The sequence below is a fragment of the Mus caroli genome, chromosome 8 (genome assembly GCF_900094665.2).
Source record: "Mus caroli chromosome 8, CAROLI_EIJ_v1.1, whole genome shotgun sequence".
Taxonomy (NCBI): domain Eukaryota; kingdom Metazoa; phylum Chordata; class Mammalia; order Rodentia; family Muridae; genus Mus; species Mus caroli.
This window is the reverse complement of record NC_034577.1, coordinates 63130427-63143061: the sequence shown is the minus strand read 5'-3', so window position 1 is coordinate 63143061 and position 12635 is coordinate 63130427. Positions and strand designations below refer to the sequence as shown.

The 12635-nt window shown below is 55.2% G+C and overlaps 1 protein-coding gene across 1 annotated transcript; it reads right to left on the bottom strand.

Moving 5' to 3' along the window:
- Positions 1–922: 922 nt before the first annotated feature.
- On the bottom strand, positions 923–12030 carry Map1s (microtubule associated protein 1S). Its single transcript, XM_021169649.1, has 7 exons — positions 11835–12030; positions 7397–7501; positions 6527–6609; positions 5802–5942; positions 3461–5549; positions 1852–2075; positions 923–1400 (listed from the first exon to the last, which is right to left on the bottom strand). The coding sequence occupies exons 1-7, from the start codon at positions 11956–11958 to the stop codon at positions 1245–1247; spliced, it is 2922 nt and encodes a 973-aa protein (XP_021025308.1). The 5' UTR covers positions 11959–12030; the 3' UTR covers positions 923–1244.
- Between the last annotated feature and the right edge of the window lie 605 nt (positions 12031–12635).

Genomic DNA, 12635 nt, shown 5'->3' with positions numbered 1-12635 from the left:
AAGGCCAGCCTGGTCTACAAAGTGAGTTCCAGGACAGCCAGGGCTATACAGAGAAACCCTGTCTCGAAAAACACCAAAAAAAAAAAAAGCCTGCAACTTCAGCTCCAGGGGAACTGACACCTCCTTCTGGACTCCAAGGGCAGGCACCTGCACTAATGTGCATGTACCCACAAACATGCATACAGGTATACATACAACAGAAAATCATCTGCTGTTTGCAGAGTTGATGTTTCTCTTTGTAGTCCTGGCTGGCCTCAAACTCAACAGATATGCCTGCCTCACTTAGCCTTCTGAATGCTGGGGTTAAAGGCATGCAACACCATGCTGGGCAAAGGCAAATGTTGAGGGTGGGTTGGAGAGATGGCTCAGTGGTTAAGAGCATTGATTGCTCTTCCAGAGGTCCTGAGTTCAATTCCCAGCAACCACGTGGTGGCTCACAACTATCTGTTATGGGATCCGATGCTCTCTTCTGGTGTTGTCTGACGACAGCTACAGTGTACTCATATACATAAAATAAATAAAATCTTTAAAAAAGGAAAGAAAGAAAAATGTCCTATATAGGCTTGCTGATAGCCTGATCCTATGAAGGCATTTTCTCAATTGAGGTTCCCTCCTGTCAAATGACATTAGCTTGTGTCAAGTGGACATAAACAACCCAGCACATCCTAGCCTTCATTACTGAATTCTCCCCAAGCGTGGTTGGTGGCTAGAGTGACTTGGGAAGAGGAACCGTCAATAAGAAAATGCCTCTACCTGATTGGCCTGGGTGAGAAAGCAAGCTGAATGGGTAGGGAGAAGCAGGCAAGCAGCACCCGCCATGACCTGCATCAGCTCCTGCCTGCATCCTTGCGCTAAACAAACCTTTTTCTTAAGTTCTTTATGCCCATGGAGTTTACACAGCAATAAGACAGTAAGACCAAAATCTCAGCCAACAGCTTTATTTTTTGTGGTTTTTGAAACAAAGATTCACTATGAAGCCCAGGCTAGCCTGGACTCTGCATAGATCCTCCTGCCTCTGCAACCTGAGTTCTAAGGTAGAAGGCATGGAGAGCTGTGCCTGACACATGATGGGGCGTGGACAAGTGATAAAGTGCGCAGTTCTCACCCTCGGTGCTGGAGATGGAAGCTGGGATGTCACACGGTGGCTCACTTAAGCATGGGGTCTGGCTTTGCACATGGAGCCACAGCGCCAACCTGGGTCACAGCGAGGAACTGTTGTTCCCAGGCTGCCCTGCAGCATGGGGCTAGAACTCCACCTTGCAGGCGGGGAAGGCCTCATCCTGCATGGACACCAGGCTGCCACTGCCCAGCACCCTGATGCCCAGTGCCTGGTGCTGCGCATGCGTCTCCTCATACCACCTGTGCATCACCGCAGAGTCGAAGGTGGGGATCAGTGTGACCTGGGAGGACAGCAGGCAGAAGGTAACCCTTCATCTCCCCTGGAGCACCAACAGACTTTCACAGTCAGATGCTACCAGGCTGGCCCACCACTCCCCACATGCCCATGAGTCTCCCACCCGCCACTCTGGTTACGCCATCCTATCCCTGGGCTCCCCTACTGAGCTGCTGCAGCTCTAGCGTGGGCCTTTGTTCCCACTGTTCCAGAAGCAGACACTTTGCACACAGGGCTGCCTGGCCATCTGCTCAGCCTGCAATGTACCTCTCAACCAGAGGCCCTCAGCCTCCATGTCCTGGCCCCACACAGCTTTGAGGAGCACCTAACCCTTTGATAACATGACCACCACCTGTTCTCCAGGGGACAGGGCACCTGGGCCCCATGCCCCAGCGTCCTTAGGCTGAGCAGGAAACACCTCTTAGAAGCAAGACCTCAGAGTCCTGTGGTCCACCCACCTGCAAGTCAAGGTCCCACTGCCGCTTGCCAGCCAGCAGTGCATCCAGCACGGCTCGCAGGCCCTCTTCCTGGCGCTGGCCTTGCCCACTGATGACATAGCAGAGTGCACGAACACGCAGGAAGAAGTTCTGGTCCAGGTGGCCGGCACCACCACCAGGCAGGTAGGCCAGGTCCAGGTATACAGGGGAGCCAGCAGCAAGTGGTGTAGGGCGGCCACTGGGTCCTGTGGGGATGTACAGGTTGGTGGTGGCATCATGTAGCTACAAGGTATCTCTGTGGTAGGAGGCTATTACCTCCCACTGGCAAGGACATCCCAGATCCCTGCACCCTGTATTCATGGGGGCTTTGCACTGGGCCATAGAGCTAGGTGCTCAGAGAGTAAGCTCTCAGCCTGCAGCCTGATGTGCACAACTGAGGCTGCTCACAAAGCCAGTCATGTGGGAGGTGTTGAGACACAAAAGCCTTGTCCTACTCCCAGGTGACAGACAGAGAGCCAGGACTCCCACAGCAGCCTCTATGCCACAGGAAGGCCAATGGCGGCTCTGCCCAGGACAGACAGCCCTGCTGGGGATTCTGAGGATCCTGTACGGTCCTAAGGTCTGCAGAGGGGCAAGGCAAAGTCACAGCCACTGCAAGGCCTTTCTGAGCCCAGGCCTCTCTGGGTACCTGTGAGGCCTGAGGAGCTGCAAACACCATCCCTGCCTGGATCTGACATAAACAGAGCTGGTACCATGGCTAGCTGTGCACTGTCCTCAGAGGTGTGGGCCTGTCTCCAGCAAGGTCACTAGGAGCCACTCTGGGTAGATGGAGCTATCAAGTCTCCCCCAGGTGCTTAATCTTACGTTGGTGCAGAGCCTTCTGCAACTAAGCCCCTGACTGACCTGTAACCTGCAACAGTGACTGTAACCTGCAGCAGTGCTTACAACCAGAGTCCTGCTGGGGACAGCCCTGAGACAGTCAGCAGGGAGCCATTTCCAACTTTCAGGACAGGCCTAAAGGTCCATCCATACCCTTGGAACTCACATGCAAAGTCAACCCAGGCACTCACCTGTCAAATCAGCATTCATAGAGGGAGGGAGGCAAGGGGGATCTTTTCTGGTTCTAGGCCAACCTGGGCTGCAGAGCAAAACCCTCTCTCAGTCTGTCTCTGAGACAGGGTGTCTCTCAAGGTTAGCCTCAGACTCCTAAGATCTACCTGAGTCTGCCTCCCAAGTGTCAAGATGAAAGGCTGCACCACTATGCCAGCAAAACCTGCTCAAAACACCAAAAAGGGCTAAGCCTAACCACCTCAGCAAGGCAGAAGGATCCGGCATGCAGCCATCTCAAAGTACAAGACAAGATACAGATGGCTCAGGCAGGTGACAGCTTAAGAGGGCAGTGGTGGACAGGACGGATTACACACACTGTCAGCAATACCCAGCGCCCGACAAGAGGTCACGTGGGGGCCAGACAAGAGGTGTCTTAAATACCATCATTTCAACAGGATGAGGAAGAGCAGAAAAGCCCAGGATCTAGTGGAACTTCCTAGAAAGCAACCTTAGCCAGACCAAGACCGGAAGGCCTCTCTGAAGGCACTAAAGCTGGAGCAAAAGGATTAAAGGGACTCACCGGAGGAGAGCCTTGTGGCAGAGGCCATCTTGGGGACGGTCTTAGGGACTGAGGGCTTCCTAGTAAGGGGTGCACGGCCTGGCCTGTCTGCAGGCTCACTGCGGGCGCTGAGTGGCCGGTTCCGGTCCCCCGCGGGGCCCTTTGTCTTGGCAGCTACAGTTGCAGCTCTGGGGGTGGCAGAGGCAGAGCTAGGCCTTGCAGGGGCCTTGCGGCTACGGCTGGGATTGGTGGTGGTTAGGGGCTGCCGGGCACGAGGCGGTAGCGCCTCCGGGTCCACCATGCAGATTCCTGGTACATCCGGCAGTGGTGGTGGCACACGAGGTGTAGGCGGGGGGTCCCTGGCCGCGCTCTCGCTGCCTGCATCGTCATCAGAATCCGCCACGGGCACGGGATCAGAGTCAGATAGTGTGGGCAGTGACTCGCTCACAGATGTGGGTGGAGTCTCGGGTGGCCGCTCCTGTGACCGAGCACTGCTATCCGAGCTGCCTGGGGAGGCAGGAGGGGGTGGCTTGCGATGTGAGAACTCACAGGGTGACACGAGGCACAGGTCCACATCATGAGGAGACGTGGAGCGGCGCGCAAGGCGCAGAGGCAGGCTAAGCCCTGGGTCACCTGCTGGCAGCACTTGCTCGAAAGATACAGAGAGCGACTCGTCCACCTCGGTTGAGTGGGGTGAGCCCAGCTCCGCAGGCAAAGAGGGCGTGGTCAGCGTGGGCGTCGTGGCTGAGGGCGATGCGTCAGGGGCAGGCTCTGGGCGCAGAGGGCTGAGTGACAGGCGCTCAGGGCTATTACCAGGTGCTGTAGGTGGTGGGGACTGAGCTGGGGACAGAGTTGGGGGTGGGGCAGGTGGCCGCTCAGACTCCAAGATGTTCTCCGCTTCTCCAGGGCACTCAGCCACAGGAGCTGTGAGTGGCGCTGCCAGAACTGGGGCACGAGGCCCATTCTGTGACACACGAGGCTTTGTGTTGACCACACCAGGCCCAGAGCGGCGCGTGTCTCGGGCTGTAGGCCGCGTGGGCCCAGATTTTGTGTCCTTCTTCTGGTCACGAGTGGCCAGGGCAGGCTCCCTTCGCACTGTACTCCTGTTGGCGATGCTGCCGACAGTACCACGGACTGGCTCCTTGCGCCCACTCTCCCGCGAGGCCAGACTGTCTTGGCTGTTGGCCCTGGAGGGCGCTTCCAGGTCATGCGTGGTGACTACTGGCCTGCGCAGGCATGGCAGGTGCTGCAGGCGCTGTAGCCCATCCAGCAGGCGCGCGGGCGGCGTGCGGCCAGGAAATAGTACACGCACAACCTTGTCGCCGGGCGCTGCTGGCTGCCACACAAGCAGAGCACAGGCAGGCGCTGCAGGGTCCCCAGGAGGAGGGTGCAGCACAAAGAGCTCTAGGCGACCTACGCCTAGCTTCTCGAAAAGGACAGTGGGGCACGAGGGCTGTGGGCCACGCTGCAGTGGCAGAGGCACAATGCCCAGGCTCCGCAGCAGGCTCCGAGCACACACTGCCTCGTCTTCGCCCCCACGCAACCTTGAAGCAGCCTCACGAGCATTCAGGAACACCACACCCAGCGCAGGCGACAGCAGGCGACGTAGCCGCTCCTCATGCTGTCCCTCTGGCCCTGCGGCTGCTTCGCGCTCTGCCAGCTTGCGGCGCAGCAGGCTGTTGAGGCCCGGCAAGCTGTCAGCACCCGCGTGGGTCACAAGCACAGCGTCCACGCGATCCAGGTGGCGCACCAGCTTCCAGAAGCTCGACTTGGGGTTGGATCCGCCATTCACCAGCACTGTAAAGCCGTTGACGGCGAAGAAGGCGGCATCTCCCAGGCCACCGGGGAACACATAGCAACAGGGCCTTGCTAAGCGCAGAAAGCCGCCCGCAGCCGGTGGCTCCAACAACTCGAAGGGCGATGGCGGCTCCAGCGACTCAGCCACATACTCCAGGAAGGCACGAAGGCCCTCTGAGGCCGGCAGTCGCGCAGGCGGATTTAGTCGCAGCTGCAGCCCGGGCGCAGGGCCCAACAGCGCCCAGTCCCCAAAGGTTGGACAGGACACAGTGAGGGCTGGGGCAGCTGGTGCTGAGGCCAGTGCATCCTGGACCTGTGGGGCAAGCACAGGACCACCTGGACCTGAAGACTAGATACCACTCCCTCTAACCCCCACCAGCCGCCACTTGTCACCCCGGGCCTACCTACCAGGGTCTCTGGTGGAGTTGCCTTCCTAGCCCACGGCCCCGTTCTGTGTACCCTCCCCACTCACTGCACTGTGCAGTGGATGATAGGCTTCGGAGCCCTTCTCTCACCCTAGAGCACAGGCTTGGGAAAGGGCGGAAGGGGCATGGGAACCACTTACCTCTTTGTCCCCCAGCACCTGAAGGAAGTGGTGGGCCGAGAATCCCCCAGTCTGCAACAGCAGTTCCCCGGTCTCCTCCAGGCAGGGCCCTGCCAGGACCAGCAGTTTGTGAGGGGCGGGGTCCATCAGGAGGTTCCGGAGCTGTGGGTGAGGTGGGCGGCCCGTGAGTGGCACTGGGCCAGGCCCCAGCTCTGAACTCATTGTCAGAGGCAACTGAGAGGCTGAAGGAAAGCAGAACCAGCAGGTGTGCCCACCACAGCCCTCCCCTTCCCTGAGGCCAGCTGGCATCTGCCTGCCAAGCAGGGCTCCTCCAACGTGAGACTCCTGTGAAGACCCACCTAGCCCTTTCTCCATCTTTCTTTAGGCACAAGCTAGCCCTCACCTACCTGCTTCTGCCTCCACCTGCTGGGACAACAGACCTGTGACAACATTCCCAGATCAATTTGTGACATGCATCAGAGAGTCCCAGAGCTGTCTTAGACTGGGAGGAAGGTGCAGGCTGGCCAAAAGCAAGACTCCTACCACCCAGGGCAGCTCCTGCCTGGGCCAGGTAGAGGCTAAGCCAGGACACTTGGGTTCCATGGGTTCCTCCCACCTGCCTCCAGCTCATCAGTGCATTCCATGACCAGCCTTCCTGCCCCAAGTCTACAAGAGGAAGTAGGTGCAGAAGTGTCAAGCACATATGCTGGGTCAGGAGTGAGGACAGCACAGGGCCCTGCTCCTACCTCATCACACAGGGACTTGTCTGAGGGGTTCAGCAGCACCAGCGTCTCCAAGGTCTCTCCACGGTGGTGCAGGCTCCGCTGCCCTGTGGGATGACAAGCCCAGGCCCCGACTCAGGCTGCCTAATCCCAAATCCTACCACCAGGGGACCCTCAAGTACTCAAGCTGCAGGACCCACACAGGGTGCCCCAGCTGAGAGCAAACATGAGAGAAAATGGAAGAAGCCCATGGGTGCCCTGGGCCTCAAGCAGGGACAACACAGACGATCAGCCAGAGATGCTAGACTGCGTACCAGCACGGCTCAGCACCTAAGCCAGGAGGCAACAGGAGGCTCTACATAGCAGACAGCAGCTTCAGCCCTCCCCTGCAAGACCAGGCCAGAGAACATGTGACTACCCAGAAGGGGCGTCCAAAGGGCTGTGGTACACAGTAGGTCACTTCCAGCTTTTTCTCCAATGGATCAGGGGTCAGGAAGCCACTATGACCCAAAGGGACACGTCCTTCCCCTCCTGCAGCTGTAGGTGGTGACTCAACCCACTGGGCAGGGCCGAGCTACAAGCAATACCCATGAAAGGGCTGCTTTGGCCACCCCAGGATCCCAAGGAAATCGCCCTGTACCCCATCTCTGCTTCCCTGTTGGTTCTCAGCCCTGAGGGCCCCTCCCAAAAGTCACTACACCCTTCTGTAAGTTAGGGACAGAGCATATGACTTTCTTCTACTGTCCAAAACCAAGGCAGCATCCACAGGCCAGAGGTACCTCTGTGCAGGCCTTAGCACCGCCTCGCCCCACGCCCGGCATACAGCTGCCACTCAGCAGCTCAGCACCCACTGAGGAGCAGGAGAACCAAGGGAGGCAGAGCGGGGCAGATCACCTTTCACAATGCTGGAGAAGGTGGCCGAATGCCGGGATACGAAGGCCTTGAGCTGCTCATCCAGGCTGCAGACGGCGGGGTCCACATCCTCCCAGGAGCGAACACCTGCAGGCAGCAGGAGACAAAAGCTGAGTGCCAGTGCCCTCCCTTCTGTCTGCTTGGCTCCTGTGGCTTAGCTTCTGGGAAGGCACAGTCAAGGGGCTCAGGGAAGCCTCAGCATCTCTGACTTGAGGCCTGACCAACAAGATGACCAGTCCCTGTCTGGCCATCCGCTTCACATCTCTGCTCTATTAGAATCCTCAAGTTTTGGGAGATTTTTCTGTATGCACATGTATGCATGTGCACACCTATGTAGCTATGTGTGTGCACACACATGTATTTAACTGTGTGTGTGTACCACATGGAGGCCAAAGGTCAACACTTGATGCCCTCCTCAACTGTTTTGGATCTTACATTCAGGGACAGAGTTCCTCAGTAAATCTTCAGGTCATCAACTGGGTGGGCTGGCTCCCAGTGAGCGCCCAGGGCTACCCTGTCTCCACCTCTCCTGTGGGATTACAGGCACACACTGCCAAGCTCAGCTTTCAGGAGAGCCACAGCCATCTTAGTCACTGAATTTGGGGTATCGGTCTCACACTAACACAAACTGGCTTGCACAACAGACCTCTTGCCTCAAACTTCCCAAAGTGCTGAGATGGCACACCTGGCTCTCTCAGGCTACTCCCACCTGAGAAGAACCCCGTGTACCTTTCGCCAGTGTGCAGAGTCCCCTTCCTTCAGACTCTAAGTCAGGCATCGCTCTAAGCCAGTGGTTATCAACCTTCCTAATGCTTGCTGTGAGCCTTTAATACAGTTCTTCGATGGGCAGTGGTGGCGCACGCCTTTAATCCCAGCACTTGGAAGGCAGAGGCAGATGGATTTATAAGTTCAAGACCAGACTGATCTACAGAGTGAGTTCCAGGACAGAGGACAGCCAAGGCTACACAGAGAAACCGTCTCAAAAATAAAAAAAAAGGGGGGGGGTGCTGGCGAAATGGATCAGCGAGTAAGAGAACTGATTGCTCTTGCGAATGTCCTAAGTTCAAATCCCAGCAACCACATGGTAGCTCACAACCACCTGTAATGAGACCTGACACCCTCTTCTGGTGTGTCTGAAGACAGCTACAGTGCACTTATGTATAATAATAAATAAATCTTTGGGCCAGAGCGAGCAGGGACTGAGGGAGCAGAGTTGACCGGAGTGAGCAGAGGTCCTAAAATTCAATTCGCAACAACCACATGAAGGCTCACAACCATCTGTACAGCTACAGTGTACACGCATACATAAAATAAATTAAATAAATAAATAATCTTTTGGGCTGGCGAGATGGCTCAGTGGTTAAGAGTACCGACTGTTCTTCTGAAGGTCCCGAGTTCAAATCCCAGCAACCACATGGTGGCTCACAACCATCCATAATGAAATCTGATGCCCTCTTCTGGAGTGTCTGAAGACAGCTACAGTGTACTTACATATAATAAATAAATAAATCTTTTTTTTTTTAAATCTGTATAAATAATCTTTTTAAAAAAATATACAGTTCTTCACGTTGTGGAGATCCCAAATCATAAAATTATTTTTTAAAGACTTTTAATTGTGTGTGCATTCTCTCTCATTCATATTCTCTCTCTTTCTCATGTGTGGCGCACGCGCGCACACACACACACTAATGGGAGTCCCCGTGGAGGCCAGGAGTGTTGGATACCTTGGTGTGGGTACTGGATATTGAACTCAGGTGCAACTTTTAGTATTTTTAAATCTTTTTTTTTTTTTTTTTGGTTTTTTGGTTTTTTGGTTTTGTTTTTTGTTTTGTTTTGTTGGTTTTTCAAGACACCGTTTCTCTGTGTAGCCCTGGCTGTCCTGGAACTCACTTTGTAGACCAGGCCTCGAACTCAGAAATCTGCCTGCCTCTGCCTCTGCCTCTGCCTCTGCCTCTGCCTCTGCCTCTGCCTCTGCCTCTGCCTCCCAAGTGCTGGGATTAAAGGCGTGCACCACCACACCCGGCTAAATCTTATTTTTAATGATGGATTCTAAATATTTTAACCCCTTTATCACTCACTAGAGGTAGTGGAAAAGAAAGGATATGGGGGAAGTGGACCTGTTGAGAAAGGTTTTTTGGAGTATCTCTCATCTGTGCTGTCTAGAAATGGACAGTTTAATTACAGGTTGGCAGTGGCAGCTTGATCTATTTATAAATCCTTTTTTTGTTGTTTTTTTGTTTTGAGGTTTTTTTGGGGGGATTTTTTTCGAGACAGGGTTTCTCTGTGTAGCCCTGGCTGTCCTGGAACTCAGAAATCTGCCTGCCTCTGCCTCCCAAGTGCTGGGATTCAAGGCATGCACCACCACTGCCCGGCTATTTGTAAATCCTTTATGGATATGTCAGCAGTCTAGTTTGGTAGAGTCGGGTTCAAAACAGTGGTGATACCACCTAGCAGAGATAGCCAGGCCTCAGCCTTAGCTCGAGTCAGCAGGAGGGACCAACATGAACATCAGGAGAAGTTCTCAACTGTTCCTTTCTCAGGGAAGAGAAGATCAGCGAGGATGCGAGACCCACAAGTTTTGAACAGTTGGCTGTACCAGCAAGTCAAGCTCTGTCTCTGTCATTCTCTGGAGTCCTATTTATAGCCTCCAAGCACATGTCCACTGTGGGTCTTATCTCAGCACCTGTACCTAATCAGCCAGAGTCTGCAGAAGTGGCAAGAAACTGTAGAATACCATCACAAGTTTTTTGGTTTGTGTGTGTGTGTGTGTGTGTGTGTGTGTGTGTAGTCTCAGCACAATGTAAGGCGGATCAGTATATGTGTGTTATTAGTAAAGAATCTTTTACCATGTGTCTTTTTATGTGTTTGTTTTAGTAGAAAATCCTCTCTCCTGTGTCTGCTTCAGGGAAATGTTCCTTTACAATTCTGTCCTTAGCTTTTTATATCTTTATCTATTTTAATGAAACATTCTTTCACGTTTGCCCCCAGCAAAACCCCATCCAAGTGACTTTCCAAAGTACCCTTAAGTTTCCACCTCATTCAGGTTCTCTGGAAAAAGTTTGCTCTTAATCACTGAGCCACCTCTCCAGCCTCATAAAGTTATTTTCGTTGCTCCTTGATAACTTATTTTACTAGTTACAAACTGAGCCGGGCGTGGTGGCGCACGCCTTTAATCCCAGCACTCGGGAGGCAGAGGCAGGCGGATTTCTGAGTTCGAGGCCAGCCTGGTCTACAAAGTGAGTTCCAGGACAGCCAGGGCTATACAGAGAAACCCTGTCTCAAAAAAACCAAAAAAAAAAAAACAAAAAACAAAAAAACTAGTTACAAACTGTAAATATCTGCTATGCAGCCCCTCTCCAGAAGGGTCATGAATCACAGGCTGAGAACTCCTGCTCTAGGCCTTCAGCATCCTCGAGTACCCTGACACTATGGAAGTCTTGCTTGCTTTGAGTCCTCTTCCCCAGCACATTACCACTTCTCAGAAGACAAGGGGACACTGCCTGTCGTTCAGCCCAGCCTGTGTGCTGAGACTGTCCCACTGAGGCCCAAGGACCATGCACCTCGATGGGCATTCTACATTGTTCTGAGGATTTGATTTTTTTGAGACACGGTCTCACGTAGTCCAGGCTGAATACAACTGCTCTATGAAGTTAAGGACAAGCCCTTTATCTGGTGTCCATCTCAAAGGTGCTAAGATGACAAATGAAGAATGCTGGGGATGAAGCCCAGGATCGAGCACTCCAGGCAACTTTAGATCTATCGACTGAACCCCAGCACTTATTTTGAATAGGTTGTCTTGTAGCCCTGACTGGCCTGGAACTTGCAGTGCTCCTCTGGCCTCGGCTCACGACTGCAGGGGTAACAGGCACAGGCATCACATTCGCTACCCCGTTGCTGAGGATGCTGCTGCGCCCGATGCCCCAGTGTGGCAGGTGCGCCTGAGTCAGCTCCCCTCGTGCCAAGCATCCCCGGGGCGGCCGCGCCACCCACGCACCAATTAGCACCCGGGAAAGCAGGCCCCCGGGTGCCGGGGGAACGTGCCAGCCAGGCGAAGGGAGGGGCCGTGGGAGTAAGGCCGCACACCGCCGGAACCCCGAAGTCAGGGACGCAGCGCCCACCCGGCCGCAGGCCGCTCCCCAAACCCTGTATCCCCGGAATCTGACGCCACATCTAACGTGCCCCATGCGGATTCCAACCTGCCGCGCCCCACCCAGACCCAGTAACCCGTGTGGCAGCGTTTTGTCCAGGCCGCCGCTAGGCACGTGTGCACCCCTATGCCCGTCTGGATCGTAGGCCACGCCCGGAACGTTGCGTCCAGGGACCCCGCACCCTGCCCGGACCCCGGCCCGCCGCGCGCCGGAACCCCCAGCCCCGGACGCCCCGCCCCGCTGCCACCGCCCCGCGTCCCCACGGACCCGACCTCGTTCCAACTCCTCCAGGACGTAGGCCAGCAGCCCGGGGCAGCCGCACTCGCCGCCCACCACCAGCAACAGTAGGGAGCTGGGCGCCTCCACAGCCTCCGGCGCCGCCATCACCGCCGCCATCTTCGCACCGCCCCGACGCTCTGAGCGCCCCGCCCCGCTGGCCACGCCCCTTCGGGGAGCTTACCGGAAGCACCGGAGACCCCGGCCGGAAGCGCCCCCTCCTCTCCACCCCTCTGTCAGTGCCCGCTAGGCTTTGAGGACTGAGACTGGCTCTGTACTAAGATGCCGTTATCCCTCCCAAATTTTCATCCATTCATTTTTCATTCATTCCCTCATTCATTCTCCCGCTAAGCAACGCTTAGAATCTCTGTCCCCTGAAAACTCATTCCATCACAGGGGTTCTGCACAGAACCAGAGTCGGCTAGGTCCTGCGAGCTTCCGAGTTAGAACCTGGACAGAGAGCGCTTGGGGATGTGTAGCAGCTTGCTAGGTGTGTGTGCTGGGCCAGGTCATTTTGGAAGAAAGAACATTTTGGAGGGGTAAAGTCACCAAGCCTATCTGACACCAAGTCAGGTCGTCTCTAGATGACCCTGGGACTGTAATCTTCCTGCCTTCCCACACGTTGGGACAGTAGATAGCTTGGGATTCACTAGGGCTATGTGTGATGGAGACTGCTTATGTGGCTCCCATTCAGACCTGGAACATTTTCACCCCAAACTTGCATCATGGTTTGTTTTTCGAAACAGGGTCTTTCTGTGTAGCCCTGGCTGTCTCGGAACTTGCTCTCTAGACCAGGC